The 21,976-nt window shown below is 37.0% G+C and overlaps 3 protein-coding genes across 3 annotated transcripts; 2 read left to right on the forward strand and 1 right to left on the reverse strand.

Moving 5' to 3' along the window:
* Window positions 1-1,174: 1,174 nt before the first annotated feature.
* N7503_000145 (uncharacterized protein) lies at window positions 1,175-6,083 on the forward strand (the record flags this gene model as incomplete). Its single annotated transcript, XM_057059706.1, has 9 exons — window positions 1,175-1,722; window positions 1,784-1,866; window positions 1,925-2,376; window positions 2,438-2,781; window positions 2,841-3,084; window positions 3,157-4,086; window positions 4,138-4,450; window positions 4,517-5,606; window positions 5,663-6,083. The coding sequence occupies 9 exons, from the start codon at window positions 1,175-1,177 to the stop codon at window positions 6,081-6,083; spliced, it is 4,425 nt and encodes a 1,474-aa protein (XP_056926629.1).
* A 599-nt stretch (window positions 6,084-6,682) lies between these two features.
* N7503_000146 (ureidoglycolate hydrolase) lies at window positions 6,683-7,468 on the forward strand (the record flags this gene model as incomplete). Its single annotated transcript, XM_057059707.1, has 1 exon — window positions 6,683-7,468. The coding sequence occupies one exon, from the start codon at window positions 6,683-6,685 to the stop codon at window positions 7,466-7,468; it is 786 nt and encodes a 261-aa protein (XP_056926630.1).
* Window positions 7,469-7,675: 207 nt separating this feature from the next.
* On the reverse strand, window positions 7,676-8,062 carry N7503_000147 (nuclear transport factor 2 family protein; the record flags this gene model as incomplete). Its single annotated transcript, XM_057059708.1, has 1 exon — window positions 7,676-8,062. One exon carries the CDS (start codon window positions 8,060-8,062, stop codon window positions 7,676-7,678), a length of 387 nt encoding a protein of 128 aa, XP_056926631.1.
* Between the last annotated feature and the right edge of the window lie 13,914 nt (window positions 8,063-21,976).

Genomic DNA, 21,976 nt, shown 5'->3' on the forward strand with positions numbered 1-21,976 from the left:
AGTATCCGAGAGTGGACTAGGGATAAGTTCTCAAACATATAAGGGAGGCGATGAGATCGTGGCGAGTCGCACCGGTGCCCATGGATCGGATTTTGTGCGGCTAATACTAAACAGACTGGACTATTCAGCTTACTATTAAGGTATGGGTCTGGTATGCCCCTTTTTGAAATATTTTAATTATCCCTTTTCGGATATTGTATTATTACGGCTCTGTACTCAGCAATTTAAATTCTATTATCCTAAAGCAAAATGTGCAATGCATACACTTTAGGTGGTCACTAGATGATGACGAAACTTGCTGTTCACGAGTTGCTTAGGTGAGAGTCGCTTTTAGGAAGCAATAGAAGAAAACACCATTCTCATTCATTTTGATTAATGTGACAGACAAACTTTCTCGGTAGAATAGGATAGAATAAAGGTCAGAATACATAAAGCTTCCTAGAAAATGGGTGGATTCGAATACAGTCATGTTTCTTGGCTATTTTTTACACATCAGTTTTTGTATTCTCTGTGTGATAAGTCTCATCGTTCATTGAGAAAGCGATGAATGTTTCATCAGCCCGTAGTAGAATAGATTACATCTAGATGGCGGTTGACCAATCACAGCTCTTCCCGAGGTATATTTCGCCGGGAAGTGTGGCTTCCGAGCGTTATGGGAGCGTAAATTTCGGAGATCTATCAAAGCCTACGGGCCGCGAATGTACCGCCGCCGAACCACATCTGGAAACCGCCACTATAGCTGGCCCCACTGGGAAGCTTTGGTATGGATCTATAACTCGTCGATGATCATTTGTTAGTGGATCTACCAGGGCTGAAACACCGGTTTTCGATGGCATACTCGTTACTCAGGGAGAGATGTGACGCCCCACCCTCTATCTTTGTGGTCCCTGGTCAATATCTGCGAACTAGTGATGGAGATATTCTAGTCTCCACAGAACATCTCCACAATATGATTAGCCGAATCAAAGACTTACATCTCGGTCCGTGACAGTCCCGGCCCTGGAGTACGGTATTGATATGCGCTGCCGAACGCGGAAGCTAACGGCTCTTGGTTGATTCATCAGCTAGTTTGGTAATCAAATCAATGCCGTCGATCTCTTATAAGAATTCAAGGCCCACATAGATATTGTCTGTTCTTCTGGAAACAAACTTAGTGCATTAAGTCCTTTTCATCATGTCGGTCTTGGGGGGAATCCCCTCCACGGATACGCAGCATCAGCAGCGTCTGACAACCGGTGAATCAAGACAACACTATGCTTCATCTACTACACTCCACAATGATGCAAAAGAAGAGAAGGAGGCTGAGGGTGATATGGAGGGCGAAGTCGAAGAGATGGTGAGGCAACTCACCCGCCACTCAACTCATTTCTCCCAGGCCAATACATCCAATCCATTCTTTGAAGAGAACAAGGAAACCACCTGGCACCCCGACAGTCCTAATTTCAGGACAAAAGACTGGATCCGGGCCTTGATCGCGGCTCAATCGCAAGACCCGGATCGATTCCTTTCACGTTCCGCTGGTGTGGCGTTCAAGAAGCTCTCCGTGCATGGTTTTGGAAGTCCCACCGACTACCAAAAGGACGTTTTCAATATTCTCCTGACTATCGGCGGTCTCTTTCGTGGCCTTGTCGGAAGTGATAAACAAAAGGTTCAGATTCTCAATAACTTCAATGGACTTGTCAAAAGTGGAGAAATGCTGGTGGTTTTAGGTCGTCCTGGAAGGTGAGTCTGCCCAGCCAATATGTGATCTCTTATGTGTAAAACGGCTTTAACTTTTCATTAGTGGTTGCTCAACACTTCTCAAAACAATTTCCGGAGAGATGAACGGTATCTTTGTCGATGACCAGAGCTATTTGAATTACCAAGGTATGCAGCAAAGTCTAACATATCAGATGCGATTCAACTAACCAACTCATGAACATAGGAATTTCGGCCCCGATTATGCAGAAGCAGTTCAAGGGAGAGGCGATTTTCAGTGCTGAGAATGATGTTCATTTCCCTCAACTCACGGTCGGTGATACTTTGACATTCGCTGCCATGGCACGTACACCACGCACGCGTTTCCCCGACTTGACGAGAAAGCAATACGCTGAGCATCTTCGTGATGTTGTCATGGCCATGCTAGGACTTCGGCATACATTCAACACTAAAGTTGGCAACGACTATGTGCGTGGTGTCAGTGGAGGTGAACGCAAGCGTGTTAGTATTGCGGAGGCCATCCTCAGTGGAGCCCCCCTTCAGTGCTGGGACAACAGTACGCGAGGTCTGGACAGTGCCAACGCATTAGAATTCTGCAAGAACTTGCGTTTGATGAGCGATTACGCAGGCACTACAGCCTGCGTGGCCATTTACCAGGCTTCGCAGAGTGCTTACGATGTAAGTAGGAGTCGTCGATGTGATCCGATGCAACCTCACTAATCATCACCAATCATGATAGGTCTTCGACAAGGTCGTTGTTCTCTATGAAGGCCAGCAAATCTACTTCGGCCCGACTAGTGAAGCCCGTGACTTCTTTACCACCATGGGCTTCGATTGCCCGTCGCGCCAAACCACTGCCGACTTCCTCACCTCCCTGACCAGTCCGGCCGAGCGCAGAGTGAAGCCAGGCTACGAAGCAAGAGTGCCCCGGACACCACAGGAGTTTGCGCAGCGCTGGCAGAATAGCCCAGAGTGTGCCCGTCTCCTTCAGGAGATTGATGCTTTTGACAAGGAATACCCCATCGGTGGTGAGTCTTTGACTACTTTCAAAGAAGCTCGTCGCCAGATGCAGTCAAAGCAACAGTAAGACAAACCTGTCCTATTGAATGTCCAGTTTGGAAATGCTAACTATCATATCTCAGGCGCATTAAGTCTCCCTACACGCTCTCTATTGTCGAGCAGATCAATCTCAACCTGGTCCGTGGTTTCCAGCGTCTTAAGGCTGATATGACTCTATTTTACTCGGCTCTTTTTGGAAATTTTTTCATCTCTCTCATCCTGGGAAGTGTGTTCTACAACCTTGCAGCTGACACGGCCAGCTTCTACTCGCGAGAAGTTCTGCTTTTCTATGCCGTTTTGCTCGCTGCGTTTGCTAGTGCACTGGAGGTAAGCCAACAAAGCCAACAACACTACACCCCACAAGGGGTCTTACTGGTCGATCTAACCATGTTGTAATAGATTTTGACCCTTTATGCTCAACGACCCATTGTGGAAAAACAATCCCGATATGCCTTTTATCACCCTTTCACGGAAGCTGTTGCGTCCATGTTGTGCGATCTACCGTATAAATTCGCGAATTCCGTGTCATTCAACCTTCCAATCTACTTCATGGCCAATTTGAAACGTGAGCCGGGTGCCTTTTTCATCTTTTGGCTCTTTTCGATCGTGACAACATTGACCATGTCAATGGTCTTCCGAACATTTGGTGCAGCATCGCGTTCGCTGGCTCAAGCTCTGGTCCCTGCTGCTCTACTCATTCTGGGTCTCGTTATCTACACAGGTTTCATCATTCCTACTAAAGGCATGCTGGGCTGGTCTCGCTGGATGAATTACATCGATCCAATTGCTTATTCATTTGAAAGCATGATGGTCAATGAATTCCGCAACCGAGAGTTCCCTTGCGCGGCCTTCGTTCCTTCTGGAGAAGGATACGAAAACGTGGATATCAGCAATACTATTTGCAGCACTGTCTCATCCAGCGCCGGAGAAGAATACGTCAGCGGAGATGCCTACATTGAGACTGCGTATGCTTATACCAACGACCATCTCTGGCGTAATCTGGGTATCGTCATCGCCTTCATGATCTTCTTCATGTTCGTTTATCTCATTGCGACTGAATATATTACCGAAGCTGCCTCCAAGGGTGAAGTCCTTCTTTTCCGTCGGGGCATTCAGCCAAAGGCCCAGGCCGGCGATGCTGAGACCACCGCAGACGCAACCTACCGAGCGGAAGAGAAGGCGGAGGGTACTGAAGCTAATATTCAAAGACAGACTGCCATTTTTCAGTGGCAAGATCTTTGCTACGATATCAAGATCAAAACCGAGGAGCGTCGTATCCTTGATCATGTGAATGGATGGGTTAAGCCCGGTACAGCAACCGCATTGATGGTAAGAGACTCTTCTCGCATAACATAGTACAACTCACTGACCATTTACTAGGGTGTTTCTGGTGCAGGAAAGACTACACTGCTTGATGTTCTTGCAACCCGTGTGACTATGGGCGTTGTAACTGGCGATGTCCTGGTTGATGGCCGCCCTCGAGACGACTCATTCCAGCGCAAGACCGGCTACGTTCAACAGCAAGATGTTCATTTGCCTACTACCACGGTGCGTGAGGCTTTGAATTTCAGTGCCTTGCTCAGACAACCAGCACATCTTAGTCGGAAAGAAAAGCTCGACTACGTTGACGAGGTCTTGGAACTGCTTGGTATGCAGACATACGCTGAAGCAGTCGTCGGTGTTCCAGGTGAAGGTATGCTACTATCTTTTGATGAATTTTTGTCCTCGCTTGTTTTCAACAGTTTCTGACGGATTTTAGGATTGAATGTTGAGCAGCGTAAGCGCTTGACTATTGCCGTGGAACTGGTTGCCAAACCTCAGCTATTGCTTTTTCTCGATGAGCCTACGTCTGGTTTGGACAGTCAAACTTCTTGGTCCATTCTCGATCTAATTGAAACTTTGACCAAGCATGGCCAGGCCATTCTGTGTACCATTCATCAACCTTCTGCCATGCTTTTCCAGCGATTTGACAGACTGTTGTTCCTCGCTAAAGGTGGCCGGACTGTCTACTTCGGTAAGATCGGCGACAACTCTTCAATCTTGGCAGACTATTTCATGCGCAATGGTGGTCATGCTCTAAGTGAGGGCGAAAACCCGGCAGAGTGGATGCTTGATGTTATTGGAGCTGCTCCTGGATCCCACAGTGATATCGATTGGCCTGAGACTTGGAACAACAGTGCTGAAAAGCAGGCTGTTCTTGACCACTTGGCTGAATTGAAGTCTACTCTTTCTCAGAAGCAACCAGAAGATAATGCTGATACGGAGCACCGTGAATTCGCATCTTCGACAAAAGATCAGCTTGTGCAGTGTCTATCTCGAGTCTTCTCCCAATACTGGCGTACTCCTGCCTACATCTGGTCCAAGCTTGTTCTCTCGATTCTTACGGCCCTTTACAACGGATTCTCTTTCTTCCACGCAAAAAATACCCAGCAAGGACTGCAGAACCAGATGTTCAGTATTTTCATGCTCATGACCATCTTTGGAAACCTTGTTCAACAGATTATGCCCAACTTTATTATTCAACGATCCATCTTTGAAGTTCGTGAACGCCCATCCAAGATGTACTCGTGGAAAGTGTTCATGGCCTCAAATATTATCGTTGAGCTACCTTGGAACTTCCTGGTTGCAGTCTTGATGTTCTTCTGCTGGTACTACCCGGTTGGCTTATATGCAAACGCCGAACCGACTGATGCTGTGCATGAGCGCGGTGCACTTATGTTCCTGTTCCTACTAGTTTTCCTTTGGTTTACGTCAACATTCACGAACATGGTCATTGCAGGAGTGGAGACTGCGGAAACTGGAGGCAACATTGCCAATTTGCTTTTCGCTCTTCTGCTTCTGTTCTGCGGGTAAGTCTTGCCAGTCTCTATCTATCCCTATTGTGTATTAATTCGTTCGTTTCTAGTGTCGTCGCTACCCCAGATGAGATGCCCGGATTCTGGATCTTCATGTATCGGGTCTCCCCATTCACCTATCTGGTATCAGGAATGTTGTCGACTGCCGTCAGTGGTACGGATGTTACGTGCAGCACCGACGAAATCCTTACCTTCAACCCTCCGGGCTCTCAAACCTGCTATGAATACCTCAACGCATATGCCGAGCGGACTGGCGGATATATCGAGAACCCCAACGCAACGAGCTCATGCTCGTACTGCACTATGTCCTCTACTGATACCTTCCTCGCCGGGGTGGACTCTTACTACAGCGATGCCTGGAGAAATTTTGGAATCATGTGGGCTTACTTGGTGTTCAATGTTGTTGCTGCCCTTGGAATCTACTGGTGGGCACGTGTTCCCAAGGGAAACAAGACCAAGGGAAGCTCTTAAAAGCATACCCTTTTGAGAATTAGCGAGGGCCGTGTTTCGTTTCCACGGAACTTGACGACCTGCATAGAATGTTGACATTCTCATTTTGCATGTTTGGTACATACCAAGGTATATATTGTGCATTTCATAGACTTGTGTATTTCACACTTATCATAGACTCGCTGGCTTTTGTTTCTTTCCTCCCAGCTTATCATTCTTTTGACCTTTCTTTTCGTTCTCGAGGCCGTTTCGGTCTTTACCCTCCTTACATTCTTTCCCGAGCTTCAGTATATAGAACTCTTTCCATCATTTCACAATATATGCTTTAATCTAATCTGTTATACCTGCAAGCTCACTGGCTTTATTTGGCCTAAAGCCCCTTCTCATCTGGTGGACTAAGCAAATGTTTACTCTTTCATAGTTATAAAAAGGTGTACCCTCAGGCCAACATATTTGACAGCGCATCGGCGCCCGCCGCTTATCTTATCGGCGGAGGGCGCCGACATGTTCTCCGCTTCCCCCAGTATCTCCACATCTTTCGACCTTTTCTTTTCGCAATCGCATTCAAACGATACAATTCACCTGACTCTCGGTCGCTGCTGTCATCAATATACGCCAACATGGCACCAATACTCACCACCAACCCGACCCTCACACTAACCCCCGAGCCTCTCACACCTATCAACTTCGCACCATTCGGCACAGCAATCTGCTCTCCCATCCCACGAGATCTCAATGTCGCTCCCCAGCCCTCAACTCTCCCACCATATAGTCCAGCTCCAGTCCTGGCAAACCAAAATTCCGCCCTGAAATACAGTCCCATCTCCCCAATGCTCGATCGCTATTCGACCGGTCCATCTGGGACGGCCAGCTCCGCACGCATGACAATGTTCTGCTGCTTCCCGCGTCCATTGCGCACGATCACGCAGGGCCGAAGCTCTGAGAAAGAGGTATTCGATGTACGCATCCTCGAGCGTCACCCCTTCACCAACCAGACATTCATCCCAGTCGATTTGTCGAGCCACTCGAAGGTCGGCAATGGAGAGGAGGAACCTATCTTCTTGGTTGTTGTTGCACCTACTCTAAAGGGTGAGGTCGCAACGGCTAAGAACGCCGCGGGCGAGACGATTAAAATCCGGGATCCACCTGATCTCAAGAATATCAAGGCATTTATTGCGCGCGGGGGACAGGCTGTGACATACGGTGTTGGGACGTGGCATGCGCCCATGGTGGTTTTGGGTCGTCGACGGGTGGACTTCGTCGTGGTGCAACATGTTAACGGGGTTGATGATGAGGATTGCCAAGAGGCTGCATTTGGGGAGGGCATTGTGGTGGATTTGGGTGGGAAAGGAGAATATGGACGAAAAGCGAATGATCCACCGAAGCTGTGGACAGCAAAGCTCTAGTGCAACTTATACCCATTGTTGGCTCCATGCGAATATGTGATTAAAGAATGCATGTAGAATGCATGATGATTGTACATAGAGATTTAGCATATTGATGACAGACCCTTCATGTGCCTATCTTCGCCCGGTATGAACAAATTCGATTCGTGATAGACGTCGTTCCGATCATAGAATCATTGACAGATATTAATATTAAACAAATTCCCTCTACAGGAGAGTCTCATGATGTGTCACAATCCGCCATTCACCATCTGCCGCTTGACTCCAAGTCGTAGAGCCGGTCGCTCGATACTCTTGATCCCCCCGAACAGCGTAAACCTTATATGTGATCGAAGCAGCCATGAGATCAATAATGATCGTGCGCACATCATCCAGCTGGAATCCGTCAAAGCGATGGAATGGAGCCTTCAGGCATTCGTCGAATTGCTCTTCGTCTTCCAAGGTGAGGATGGGCATTTTCGGGAACAACAACACAACTTCTGGGTTGCTTAATTTCTTGATTTGCGGTGGTGGATCAGCCGACGTGATCGCTGTCCAGAGAGCACGCTCCTTTCGGAGGACTTCCTCTCGAATTCGCTCGTGAATGGTGGGCATGGTGGGTAAGGAGTATTGGTTGAGGTAGATGTCGATAAGGTTCTAGAATGGATCGAGTCATTTATTAGTCCTCTCCCCCTCTTCTCTTAATCTTTCGACTCGGTTCACATAACATACCTTAGGAGCAGCAGTTCGACTAGGTTAGAGACAATTTTCCCCTGGGTGGCGAGGCAGGTTGGTTTTATTTACTTGTTCCACCATCCAAATATATTAAAAATGACGTCAGTGGAATGACGTTGGAGGTCAACGAATTAATCTCCGGTGATCAGCGACTAATCCTGTCACGCTTAAGTGACATGCGTAATGCCCCGAACTGTACCACGGTGGCTTGAGCCCCGCACGTCATAGCATTTCTACGCTAACAGACGTTATTCTAGGGTTCATTGCTGCCACATTGTATTAGGAAATTGAGGCTCTGTAAAATTAAGCAATAGTGACAGGTCTAACGGCTGCTACTTGTTGATGATCGGCAACGGATCGCGCTAGTTTATAAATATCCAAGAAATTTAATTGCCTAAGCCAGTCTCATGGCGATCTGATCGATGCCGAAAACAGTAATGATGATGATGATGATGATGATGATATTCTATTAACCTAATGCTACCTGGCTAGTCATCGCCGTGGTAATGTAGGCGCTTCTTCCGAGAAGCAAGAATATGCCCGTACTCCAAACTCCACGCAGAAGATAACTAGAGACAAAAGAGAAGGGCGTCTGCCCGTATAGGTAATCTAAGTAATCCCACAAAATTCAGTTAAATCCCACAATATATATCTTTCCCACACCCTGCTTCTCCACCCCGTATTCAGCTGCTGGAGATTGTAGCTTTCGAACTCTTGCTTTGTCGATTAAAGTTCATGTTGCTTATGTTGTCTTTTCCCGTAACTTCTCGGCAGTCACAAGCTTCGTGCTTCTATAATACGTAGCGTCTTCGCCACCTATCTATGCTAGTTAATTCTGGCTAGTTATTTCGTCGTCTTCTACGGGCTCTAGCTCCAGCTCCACTTTATAGTAGTGGAATTGCCCTAGAAGACCTATTTAAAGCATGAATTCTACGACGTAGCGAGTCGCACGCGGGTAAGACAAAAGTGCCTTATAATCTAGCCCTCTGAGATCCGTCCGTGCCTGGATCTTTTCTAGCATCTCTTTCCTCTTGTCTATAAAGCGCGGATAACGTAATAGAACGTGCTTTGGCGTCTATAAGCCCTCTTCGTAGCTGTAGAGATCTAACTCGACTTCGCTAATTTTGAATAGGAAGTGATTTAACGCAATCCGTATGCTTCGTATCTACACTAAGATAGAAGTATAGTGTTTTAGGAGGCCCTCGAAGAGCCTTAATATCTTCTTATGCGGCGTTGGAACTAAGTTCTGGTTTGGTTTTCTAGTCTTTTCCCTCGCCTATAAGAGTGCCTATCTCTCTTGAATCCGCCTTCGAACTTATTGCTTCGCTGTTATGGCGAGCTAGAGAATCCTATTCTCCGCTTCTGACCCTGCGTTCTCTTCCGTATTTTTAGCCCCTCTAAGAGCCGTATTTTTCGCCATAGCGTCCGCGAGCTCATTGCCTAGAACGCCCATATGCGCGGGAATCTAGCGGATTAAAATTAAGACGTCGTCTAGTGGGTTTAAGAGGGTGGGCGTTTAAAGGGATCGAGCGTACGCGTAGATCGCGTAGAGAATATATTAGCTAGAGGGGCGCTTTAGGTTCTAGACTGCTTAAATTATAGTATGACTATTAGCGGAGATAACTAGTTCGCGTGTCCTATATAGAGAGGAATTAATAGATTTAAACTTATCTAGTGCTATCTTAATCCTAGTAAGTTCTATAGCGTAGACTATGGCTTATACTATAGTGCTAAGAAATCTATGGGCTTAAATTCTATGGTTAGGTACGACCGCGGATGCGCTAACTTTACCCTTAAAACCACTTCTATCTATAAAGAAGACTACTTTTCCTTTTAATATTATTTAATTATATGACTTAATCGCTGCCTCTATAGAATTCTCGATGATGTATTTGATTCACGGTTCCTATAGGGGTAAAATAAATACTTGTCTTGATTCCTACTAGTTACTAAAGAGAATTCCGCCCTTTTTCTACTAGAGCTTCTTAAGTGGAGAAAAACCCCTAAGATATGTCTCCTTCGCCATCCTCTTACTAAGCGTGCTTAGGTAGAATAGTTACGCCTATATTACGCTTGTTTAGATTTGGATTGCCGTTTCTTGAATAGTTTATTCGATTTAGAGCTAGATCGGGAGGAGAAAAAGCTCTATATTTAACGCCGCTATAGATATGCTTTTAAAGGCTCTAGCGATTATGATTACCGCGCGTTATTATAGATTAGTGAGTATATTAATAACCTAGTTTCGTTTTATCGCGGTGAGGCTTAGAAACTATGCTATGACTCTATAGAGTATCTATAGAATCACGACCGCTTAGTAGACGGTCTATATTACTATAAGTAAGGCTCCCTATATAGATCCTATAAGACTTTAAAGAGCTTTAAGGCTAGCGTTCGCCTTTCTAATTAGCTTTTAGCGATAGGTATTAAATAAGAGCTCCTTATTAAGCTAGATACTAAGGTATTTTATATATAGTAATAGTTAGATATCCTAGAGGGGGAGCTAGTCCGTTCCTAGGTTAGGAACTATAAAGTCAAAAATATTATATTCTATAGGTTAGATAGATTATTATATAGGTTATAATAAAGTTAAGATCTCTTCTTCTCTCTCCTAGGGATTTATAAAGTAGATAAGCTCAAATTTATTAGGTGCGAATTTCGTAGTGTGCTTCCGCGCCTATAAGTCTACTTTCTAGAGGACTTCTTTAAGAATCTCTATATTCTAAGCGTACGATTTAGACTCCACGATAACCGCTACGTCGTTAACCTACCTATATCCTTATAAAGTTACTCTATCTCCTTTATAGAGAGAATACCCCTAGATTAGAGGCGCGTTAAAGAGAAGGAAAAGGATAGGCGAAATTAGCGATCCTTATAGAATCCCTATCGCTATTAGAAAGAGCTCGCTAAGATATCCTAGAAGCTTAATCTTAGTATTACGTCCTTATAGAAACGATCGAATCTATAGTATAAAGAAGCTAAGATAAAGCTTCTAGATATTATAGAGAAGTCGCTCGTGAGAGACGTTATTATACGCTCTAGAAACATTAAGAAGTAATATACTTACCTTCTTCCTAATGCCTTATACATAGGCTTTAGTAATAGGCCCCTATTTTTCAAATTCTAGGGCCCGGCCTAACCTAAAAAATATATACCCCTATATAGGCCCCTATATAGGGGCCTATAGGCCTATTTTTCTAAAATTAATACCTAATTTTACCTAATTTTGCCTAATTTCTACCTAACTTTATATATTTTTTACTAAGACTTTTTTTTAATTATAGTCTATTCTAGTCTATATATATATAGTAACCACGTTTTCTTCTATATTCTACTCTATCTATTATAATTATATATAATATAGCTTAATATAAGCTTATTATACTATATTACTCTAGATTACCCTATATTTAGGGTAGCTAGGTATAATATAGGGTAGTAATTTTTAAAGTAGTTAATTTTCTATATTAATAGGGAAGATATATATATATAGAATATATAGCTTTACTACCTTATTAACTATATATCTAGGTCTTCGCCCTAACTACCTTTTATATATATAATTTAAATAAAGAATAAGCTACTATATAAGATAATAATCTTATATATAAGCTTAAAAGCTCTATTTTAACTAGTTTAGATAGGAGTTCTATAGAAATATAGATTAATTAAACTAGTATTCCTAATTATATAGTATATAGATAAGACTACTATAATAGTAATTAGTTAAAGCTATAGAACTAGACCTATATATAATATCTAACTAATTAGGTTCTAGAAGTAATATCTTTAAAAATCCTTTTATCCTAGCTCTCTCTTAGCTCTATATATCTAGTATATTAGAATTAGGGTTTCTAAACCCTCTCTAGAGCGATCTAATTACTCTATCTAATTTAATATTAATATTCTATCTTACCTAGAGTACCCTATCTACCCTAAATAACCTATCTACCCTAGGTACCCTATCTAATAGAATTCTATAGTTTTCTATACTAAAAGCTAGAAATTATACTATATAGTCCTAAATAAACTATAGTAGCTTCCTAAAATAGTAGAAAACTACCCTAAATAGATTAAAGGATATTAAACTATCTCTAAATTAGGTAAAATATAGAAATTTAATAATTTAGTCCTATATTAAGTAGATTATAGAAGTTTAGACTAGATTACTAAAAGTACACTATATAATATATAATATACTATTTAACTACCCTAATTAGAGTAATAGTAGAGGGTCTATTAATAGGACTTCTACTATTTATTATTATATTAAGAAAGCCTATAAGTCTAGGGTTATTAACCCTAGCTAGACTTTAATTAAGAGTAGCTTTATCTTTACTATAGTAAGCCTACTATCCTACTACCCTACTACCCTACTACCTTATATTATATATATTATATATATTATATATACTAACCTTAGCTAGGAAATTTAGTTAAAGTAGTATATTATCTATTAAGTATAGTTTAAGCTACTTATAAACTTCTTTACTATCTACTATCTACCTTTTAATATCTTAAATAATTAGTAATTTAAGGCCTTTATAAAAGGAATAGCCTAGCTTACTTTAGTCCTATCTATCCCCTTCCCTTAAACCTTATCTTATCGCCTAAGAGATAAAAGCTTAAATTAATAAATAACCACTTTAAGCATACTTCTAGAAGGTTCTAAGCTCTTAATTACCCTAGATTACTAGATATCTCTATACTCTTAATCTTATCTAGCTATTATAGGCTATTTTCTAGACCTAGATTAGTACTATAGGAAGGTCCTACTAGGGTTTAAACCCCTATATAGTATCTATTTAGATAAGTAATAGAATCTTAAAGTAGATTAGGATAGGATTAGGGGTAGATTAAGGGGAATTAATTAAGATATAATTAATATAGAATATATATATATTAATATAGAGATCTATATTAATTATATCTTAATTAATTCCCCTAATCTACCCCTAATCTATCCCTAATCTACTTTAAGATTCTACCTTCTTCTTTTTAGCTTCTCTATACTAAAATTTCTATATCTAGGCGCTAATCTTATTAGTATAGTAATTCTAATACTAGAGAAGTATAAAATATTAGACTAGATTATAGCTATTACTATAGATAACGCTTTAAATAATAAGACTTTAGTCTTATCTCTTTAAGAATTTCTTTAAGAAGCTTATCTAGAGACCTTAATTACTTAAGTCCCTTATATAGTATATATAATCTAGCTATCCTTAAAGTAGCTACTTAGGATAATTAAGGTTAACCCTAAAAATAATAATATAGAGCTAGTTTAGTCTAAAGATCTCTAAAAGTATAGGGAAATTAGCTAAATAACTAGTATAGTTCTTATACTCTAGAAAATATAGAATCTAGTGGTTTATATTAATATAAGCCTATAAAGATAGGATAATTTCTAGATAGAATAGATAAAAGATAGAATAAAAGACCTACTTTACCCTATCTAGGATATTTAGACTTAATAGAACTTAACCTTTTTAATACTAGAATAAGCTATTTAGATTAGACTAGCTCTAGATAGCTATTATAAGCTATTCTAGGATAAAATATATATAAGATTAGATAAATAGCGTTAAATCACCTATCTTTTATATATTATAAAGCCTTTCTTTATATTTACTACTATATTATATAAGATAAAGGATATTACTATATATAGTATTTTTAATATCTATAATACCTTATTCTAGTATATTAAGTCTTCTATTACTAAGCTTTAATAAAAGAAGGTATATTTAACCTATATAAGCTTATATATAGGTTATATAAGCTTATATAATCTTATATAATCCTATACTAACTATATAACTCTAGCTTTTATAGAAATAAGATATACTTTTAGCTCTATAAGTAGCTAAATCTAAGCTTTAAGAGTATTACTCTTAGATTATAGACCTAGCCCTAGATAGTATATATATATATAGAATAATCCTTACCCTATAATATAAGCTTTAATTCTTTTAATCTAAAGAGTAGGAAGATAAGATAATTAATTATACTAAGGTCTATAGATTAAGCTTATAGGATCTAATTAGATCTTATTAATAAGATAACCTAATCTTAAGTCCTTAAGCCTAGAGATATATAGCTATAGAGCTAGTGGTCTAGTCTATAATATCTCTAAAAGCTAATATATTACCTATATAAGTAGATAAGCTAGGAGATTACCTTTAAGCTAGTATATTAAGTCTATATCTATATCTATATCTATAGCCTAATCTAATCACCCTTTACTAATCTAACTAGGGCTAATTAATAAGGAACCCTATATCTTCTAGTAGAATAATTAGACTAAATACCCTACCCTAGCTTAGATAGCTTAAGATCTCTTCTCTATTCTAGTAACTAATACTAGTATAAAGCGCCTATTTAATATAGTATATAATATATACTATTACTAATATAGTAGGCTAAGTACTTCTACTATAAAAGACCTTATAGTATATAATTATACTATAAAGTTTAATATAGATATAGAAGAGCTTAGTTAGCTTATCTAAGCTCTTAAGATTAAAGAGGAGATAAGATTAAAGGACTTAGAGACTTAAGTATTACTTAAGGATATTAGTAATATTAAGGATCTAGACCTAGATAGCTTAGATAAGGAAGAGTAGCTAGTCCTAATTTAGTAGTTAAAAAAGAGAATAAAGGAGATTTTATCTAAAGATTCTTTAGATAAAAGATTAAATAATAGAGAATTACCTTTAATTAAGGTTTCTAGAAGAGCTAGAGCTACTAGGTAGATATAGGATAGTATAGAATAGGTATATCACTAATTAATAAGATTAATTATATATACTTTTCTTAATTATATAGATACTAGGGTATTAGGGTGGCTTATAGGTCTTACTTTTATATATAAAAATCATAAAAAAAATTAAAAAAATAAGGTAGAACTATAGGGTTTATACCTTTAAAAGCTAAATTTATATTATCTATATATAATATATAAGGTATTTAAAGTAGTATTTTACCCCTCTAAAACTAATCTTTCTATATAGTTTATAAAAAATATATATAAATTTAGACCTACTAAAATAGGCCTAAAATAGGGGCCTATATAGGCCTAGGCCTATTTTAAAGGTAAATAGGGGCCTATTTTTAGGCTAGGCCTAGCCTAATCTATTAGGCCTAGTCTATTTACTAAAGCCTACTTATATATAGTATATATAGTTAAGGATAAGCTAGATTATATAGTTAATAGAGATCCCTTTCTTTCTACTAAGGTGCGTTTTTAGTAGAATCTATACTCTTCTACCGCCTATAAGATCTATAGCGTGACGATGGCTTTAAGAAGCTTACTAAGTATATTTATGAGTATAATTAGATAATAGGATTTTAGAAGGTAGAAGTTCCATAGGTCTCCTTTTTATAGCGTGATAGTAGTAGATTACTAGAAATATTAAGGATTATATCTAGATTATATATACGCGTTAAATATTAAGGTAAGAATTCTAATAAAGTTACTATCACTAAGGAGGATCTTCTATATATGATTTAGAATTCTATCTAGTCTTAGGGCCTTATCTAGTAGAGTTCTATAGATCGCGTTATAAACTTCCTACTCTATAATAGGTAGAAAGGGTATTTGATTGCGAGTGATATTATTATACTATATATTATCGAGGTCTACTTCTAGAGGACTTAGAAAGAAAATATTATAGAGAAGCTCTACTTTCTACTTATCTATCTCCGCGAGGGAACTATTAGGTTTTTAGAGAGCTAGAATTGCGCTTCTACCACTAGATTACTCATGATTTCGTGCCTATTTTAATACTCTCTAGAGGCCTCTTAGCCCGCTTTTAATAGTCTCCTAGATCCACAATTAGAAGCCGTTCTAGAGGGCCTTTTTAATGACTTTTCCCTTCTAATTATGGTAAGAGTGGTATTCTTTGTGGAGTTCTTCTACGTTAAGATAGGGCCTCTTATGGACCTTTTTCTATCTCTAGAAAGCTTAGCGAGTCTCTTTAATAATATATATATACTCTAGCGTCTATCTAGGCTTAGCCTAGGTAGAAGGGCGGGCCTATAGAGTCGACTTTTACACGCCCTACTAGACCACGTTAATAAGGTATTCTATAGCTTTATTAATCTAGCGTGGAAGTTTCGCCTACTCTATCTACCTCTTACCTAGTAAGTTCGCTAATATAAAATCTATGAATTTCTCCACATCTATGCTCTTCTAGCACCACTAGCGTGTCTCCTCTACCTCCTACGTCTCTATATCTAGAACCGTGCGGATTAGTAAGTGATTAGAGTCTATATACGTCTCTATACTTACCTCGCACGAGATTATCTATTCTATTAGTTTCTAGGAAGCTAGGACTAGGTCGATCATGGTGCTACTTTATACATTTATATAGGTCTTTATACTAGGTACTAACTAGCTTTCTAAGCTAGCTAAGTCTATAAGCATAAGTAATTCTTCCACCTCTAGATCTTCTACTACGTTATCTCCGCCCTAGACTAGGTAGTAAAGATTAAAATCGCCTATTAGAAGGTATAAAGTTCCCTTCTATTTACTCGTGGATAGAACCATATTCTTTAGGAGGTTTAAACTATCCTACGTCGCCTATTCGTTATATATATTAAAGATACTAACTTCTCTACGCTCCGTCTTTAAATATAGCTCTTATATATCTCTAGAATAGGCAAAATACGTCTATCTAGCTAGCTTCTTTAACACGAAGAGATAGACTCTTAACCTCTCCCCTTCTATCTCTAGCTAGAGAAGCTTATGTATTTACTTCGCTAGGTAATATATAGTATCATTATATAGGTTAATCTATGGCTCTTAGATTACGATAATATCTATAGTAAGAACTACTAGATCTCGAAGAAATTACGCTATAATAATATCCTTTGATTAGTTCACGTTATATTAGAAAATAGTAAGCTTATGTATTAAAGACGGGGTGTTCTAGTATTAGGCTTCTTGCTATATTAGATCTTAGGTATTCTAGTCTAGTTAAAGTGGTCTATTATGCTAAATCTAGTGGTTATTAAGTGAAGATCGATATCTTTACTAAGGACGCCTAGATTCTCCTCTATGTGGCGGCGCTTCCACGGGTTACTACTACGCGGTGTGCGTTTAGTGTTAAAGGCTATCTAGTTAGTGATATCTATAAGGACGACGTCGCTTAATGGCTAGAATTCGCTCTTATTGTTAGGCTCGGGCTCTAATATTAAGAGCTCGATATTAATACTATTATTAAGGATCTACTGCTCGAGAGCTATAATATTGACTTAATTCGCCTTTTCTACCCTATCCACGATCCACTAGGATTTCTAGGATCCTAAGCTACTAGCTAAAACCTCTACCTTACTTTAGTGGGTAGCTACTTACTAAGGGGCCTTTCTACTTGATCTTAGTGCGTGGATAGATTAGCTAAGGGGTGTGAACTATACGCCCTCGCTACTAAGTGCTGGTGTAGCTAGCTACTCCGCTAGTTAAGAGCTAGATAGAGTGCTCTTAATCTCTATAAAATCCATAGTAATTAGCCATAGTTACTAGACTTAACTACTAGGCATACTTACTAGCGCTATTACTATTAACTAAGACTTACTACTCTCCCCTTCTTCTTCTTCTATACTATACTCTATTAACTAGATTATAGGCTAGATAAGCTCCTAATTAGGCTTTAGTAAATAGGCTAGGCCTAATAGGTTAGGCTAGGCCTAGCCCAAAAATAGGCCTAGGCCTATATAGGCCCCTATTTTAGGCCTATTTTAGTAGGTCTAAATTTATATATATTTTTTATAAACTATATAGAAAGATTAGTTTTAGAGGGGTAAAATACTACTTTAAATACCTTATATATTATATATAGATAATATAAATTTAGCTTTTAAAGGTATAAACCCTATAGTTCTATCTTATTTTTTTAATTTTTTTTATAATTTTTATATATAAAAGTAAGACCTATAAGCCACCCTAATACCCTAGTACCTATATAATTAAGAAAAGTATATATAATTAATCTTATTAATTAATAATATACCTATTCTATACTATCCTATATCTACCTAGTAGCTTTAGCTCTTTTAGAAACCCTAATTAAAGATAATTCTTTATTATCTAATCTTTTATCTAAAGAATCTTTAGATAAAATCTCCTTTATTCTCTTTTTTAACTACTAAATTAGGACTAGCTACTCTTCCTTATCTAAGCTATCTAGGTCTAGATTCTTAATATTATTAATATCCTTAAGTAATACTTAAGTCTCTAAGTCCTTTAATCCTATCTCCTCTTTAATCTTAAGAGCTTAGATAAGCTAACTAAGCTCTTCTATATCTATATTAAACTTTATAGTATAGTTATATACTATAAGGTCTTTTATAGTAGAAGTACTTAGCCTACTATACTAGTAGTAATATATATTATATACTATATTAAATAGGCGCTCTATATTAGTACTAGTTACTAGAATAGAGAAGAGATCTTAAGCTATCTAAGCTAGGGTAGGGTATTTAGTCTAATTATTCTACTAGAAGATATAGGGTTCCTTATTAATTAGCCCTAATTAGGTTAGTAAAGAGTAATTAGATTAGGCTATAGATATAAATATAAATATAGACTTAATATACTAGCTTAAAGATAATCTCCTAGCTTATCTACTTATATAGATAATATACTAGCTTTTAGAGGTATTATAGACTAGACCACTAGCTCTATAGCTATATATCTCTAGGCTTAGGGACTTAAGATTAGGTTATCTTATTAATAAGATCTAATTAGATCCTATAAGCTTAATCTATAGACCTTAGTATAATTAATTATCTTATCTTTCTACTCTTTAGATTAAAAGAATTAAAGCTTATATTATAGGGTAAGGATTATTCTATATATATATATACTACCTAGGGCTAGGTCTATAGTCTAAGAGTAATACTCTTAAAGCTTAGATTTAGCTACTTATAGAGCTAAAAGTATATCTTATTTCTATAAAAGCTAGAGTTATATAATTAGTATAGGATTATATAAGGTTATATAAGCTTATATAACCTATATATAAGCTTATATAGGTTAAATATACCTTCTTTTACTAAAGCTTAATAATAGAAGACTTAATATACTAGAATAAGGTATTATAGATATTAAAAATACTATATATAGTAATATCCTTTATCTTATATAATATAGTAATAAATATAAAGAAAGGCTTTATAATATATAAAAGATAGGTAATTTAATACTATTTATCTAATCTTATATATATTTTATCCTAGAATAGCTTATAATAGCTATCTAGAGCTAGTCTAATCTAAATAGCTTATTCTAGTATTAGAAAGGTTAAGTTCTATTAAGTCTAAATATCTTAGATAGAGTAAAATAGGTCTTTTATCCTATCTTTTATCTATTCTATCTAGAAATTATCCTATCTTTATAGGCTTATATTAATATAGACTACTAGATTCTATATTTTCTAGAGCGTAAGAACTATATTAGTTATTTAGCTAATTTCCCTATACTTTTAGAGATCTTTAGACTAAACTAGCTCTATATTATTATTTTTAGGGTTAACCCTAATTATCCTAAGTAACTACTTTAAGGATAGCTAGATTATATATACTATATAAGGGACTTAAGTAATTAAGGTCTTTAAATAAGCTTCTTAAAGAAATTCTTAAAGAGATAAGACTAAAGTCTTATTATTTAAAGCGTTATCTATAGTAATAGCTATAATCTAGTCTAATATTTTATACTTCTCTAGTATTAGAATTACTATACTAATAAGGTTAGCGCCTAGATATAGAAATTTTAGTATAAAGAAGCTAAAAAGAAGAAGATAGAATCTTAAAGTAGATTAAGGGTAGATTAGAGATAGATTAAGAGGAATTAATTAAGATATAATTAATATAGATCTTTATATTAATATATATATATTCTATATTAATTATATCTTAATTAATTCCCCCTAATCTACCCCTAATCCTACTCTAATCTACTTTAAGATTCTATTACTTATCTAAATAGGTACTATATAGGGGTTTAAACCCTAATAGGACCTCCCTATAGTACTAGTCTAGATCTAGAAAATAGCCTATAATAGCTAGATAAGATTAGGAGTATAAAGATATCTAGTAATCTAGGGTAATTAAGAGCTTAGAACCTTCTAGAAGCGTGCTTAAAGTAGTTATTTATTAATTTAAGCTTTTATCTCTTAGGCGATAAGATAAGATTTAAGGGGAGGGGATAAATAGGACTAAAGTAAGCTAGGCTATTCCTTCTATAAAGGCCTTAAATTACTAATTATTTAAGATATTAAAAGATAGATAGTAGATAATAAAGAAGTTTATAAGTAGCTTAAACCATACTTAATAGATAATATACTACTTTAACTAAATTTCCTAGCTAAGGTTAGTATATATAATATATATAATATATATAATATATATATAATATATATAATATAAGATAGTAGGGTAGTAGGATAGTAGGGTAGCGGGCTTATTATAGTAAAGATAAAGCTACTCTTAATTAAAGTCTAGCTAGGGTTAATAACCCTAGACTTATAGGCTTTCTTAATATAATAATAAATAGTAGAGGTCCTATTAATAGACCCTTTACTATTACTCTAATTAGGGTAGTTAAATAGTATATTATATACTATATAGCGTACTTTTAGTAGTCTAGTCTAAACTTCTATAATCTACTTAATATAGGACTAAATTATTAAATTTCTATATTTTATCTAATTTAAAGATAATTTAATATCCTTTAACCTATTTAGGGTAGTTTTCTACTATTTTAGGAAGCTATTATAGTTTATTTAAGACTATATAGTATAATTTCTAGCTTTTAGCGTAGAAAACTATAGAATTCTATTAAATAGGGTATCTAGGATAGATAGGTTATTTAGGGTAGGTAGGGTACTCTAGATAGGGTAGAATATTAATATTAAATTAGATAGAGTAATTAGATCGCTCTAGAGAGGGTTTAGAAACCCTAATTCTAATATACTAGATATATAGAGCTAAGAGAGAGCTAGAATAAAAGGATTTTTAAAGATATTACTTCTAGAACCTAATTAGTTAGATATTATATATAGGTCTAGTTCTATAGCTCTAACTAGTTATTACTATAATAGTCTTATCCACGCGCTATATAATTAAGAATACTAGTTTAATTAATCTATATTTCTATAGAACTCCTACCTAAACTAGTTAAAATAGAGCTTTTAAGCTTATATATAAGGTTATTACCTTATATAGTAGCTTATTCTTTATTTAAATTATATATATAAAGGATAGTTAGGGCGAAGACCTAGATATATAGTTAGTAAGGTAGTAAAGCTATATGTTCTATATATATATATCTTCTCTATTAGTATAGAAAATTAACTACTTTAAAAATTACTACCCTATATTATACCTAGCCACCCTAAATATAGGGTAATCTAGAGTAATATAGTATAATAAGCTTATATTAAGCTATATTATATATAATTATAATAGGTAGAGTAGAATATAGGAGGAAACGTAGTTACTATATATATATAGACTAGAATAGACTATAATTAAAAAAAAGTCTTAGTAAAAAATATATAAAGTCAGGTAGAAATTAGGCAAAATTAGGCAAAATCAGGCATTAATTTTAGAAAAATAGGCCTATAGGCCCCTATATAGGGGCCTATATAGGGGTATATATTTTTTAGGTTAGGCCGGGCCCTAGAATTTGAAAAATAGGGGCCTATTGCTAAAGCCTACTCCTGATTACTAATAAAGCCTCTATTAATCCTTCTTATGTGGCTCCTATAGTGGGCGAGTCACTACTCTTAGTGC

The sequence above is a fragment of the Penicillium pulvis genome (assembly GCF_028828015.1).
Source record: "Penicillium pulvis strain IBT 33274 chromosome Unknown contig_10_segment0_segment0, whole genome shotgun sequence".
NCBI classification, from domain to species: domain Eukaryota; kingdom Fungi; phylum Ascomycota; class Eurotiomycetes; order Eurotiales; family Aspergillaceae; genus Penicillium; species Penicillium pulvis.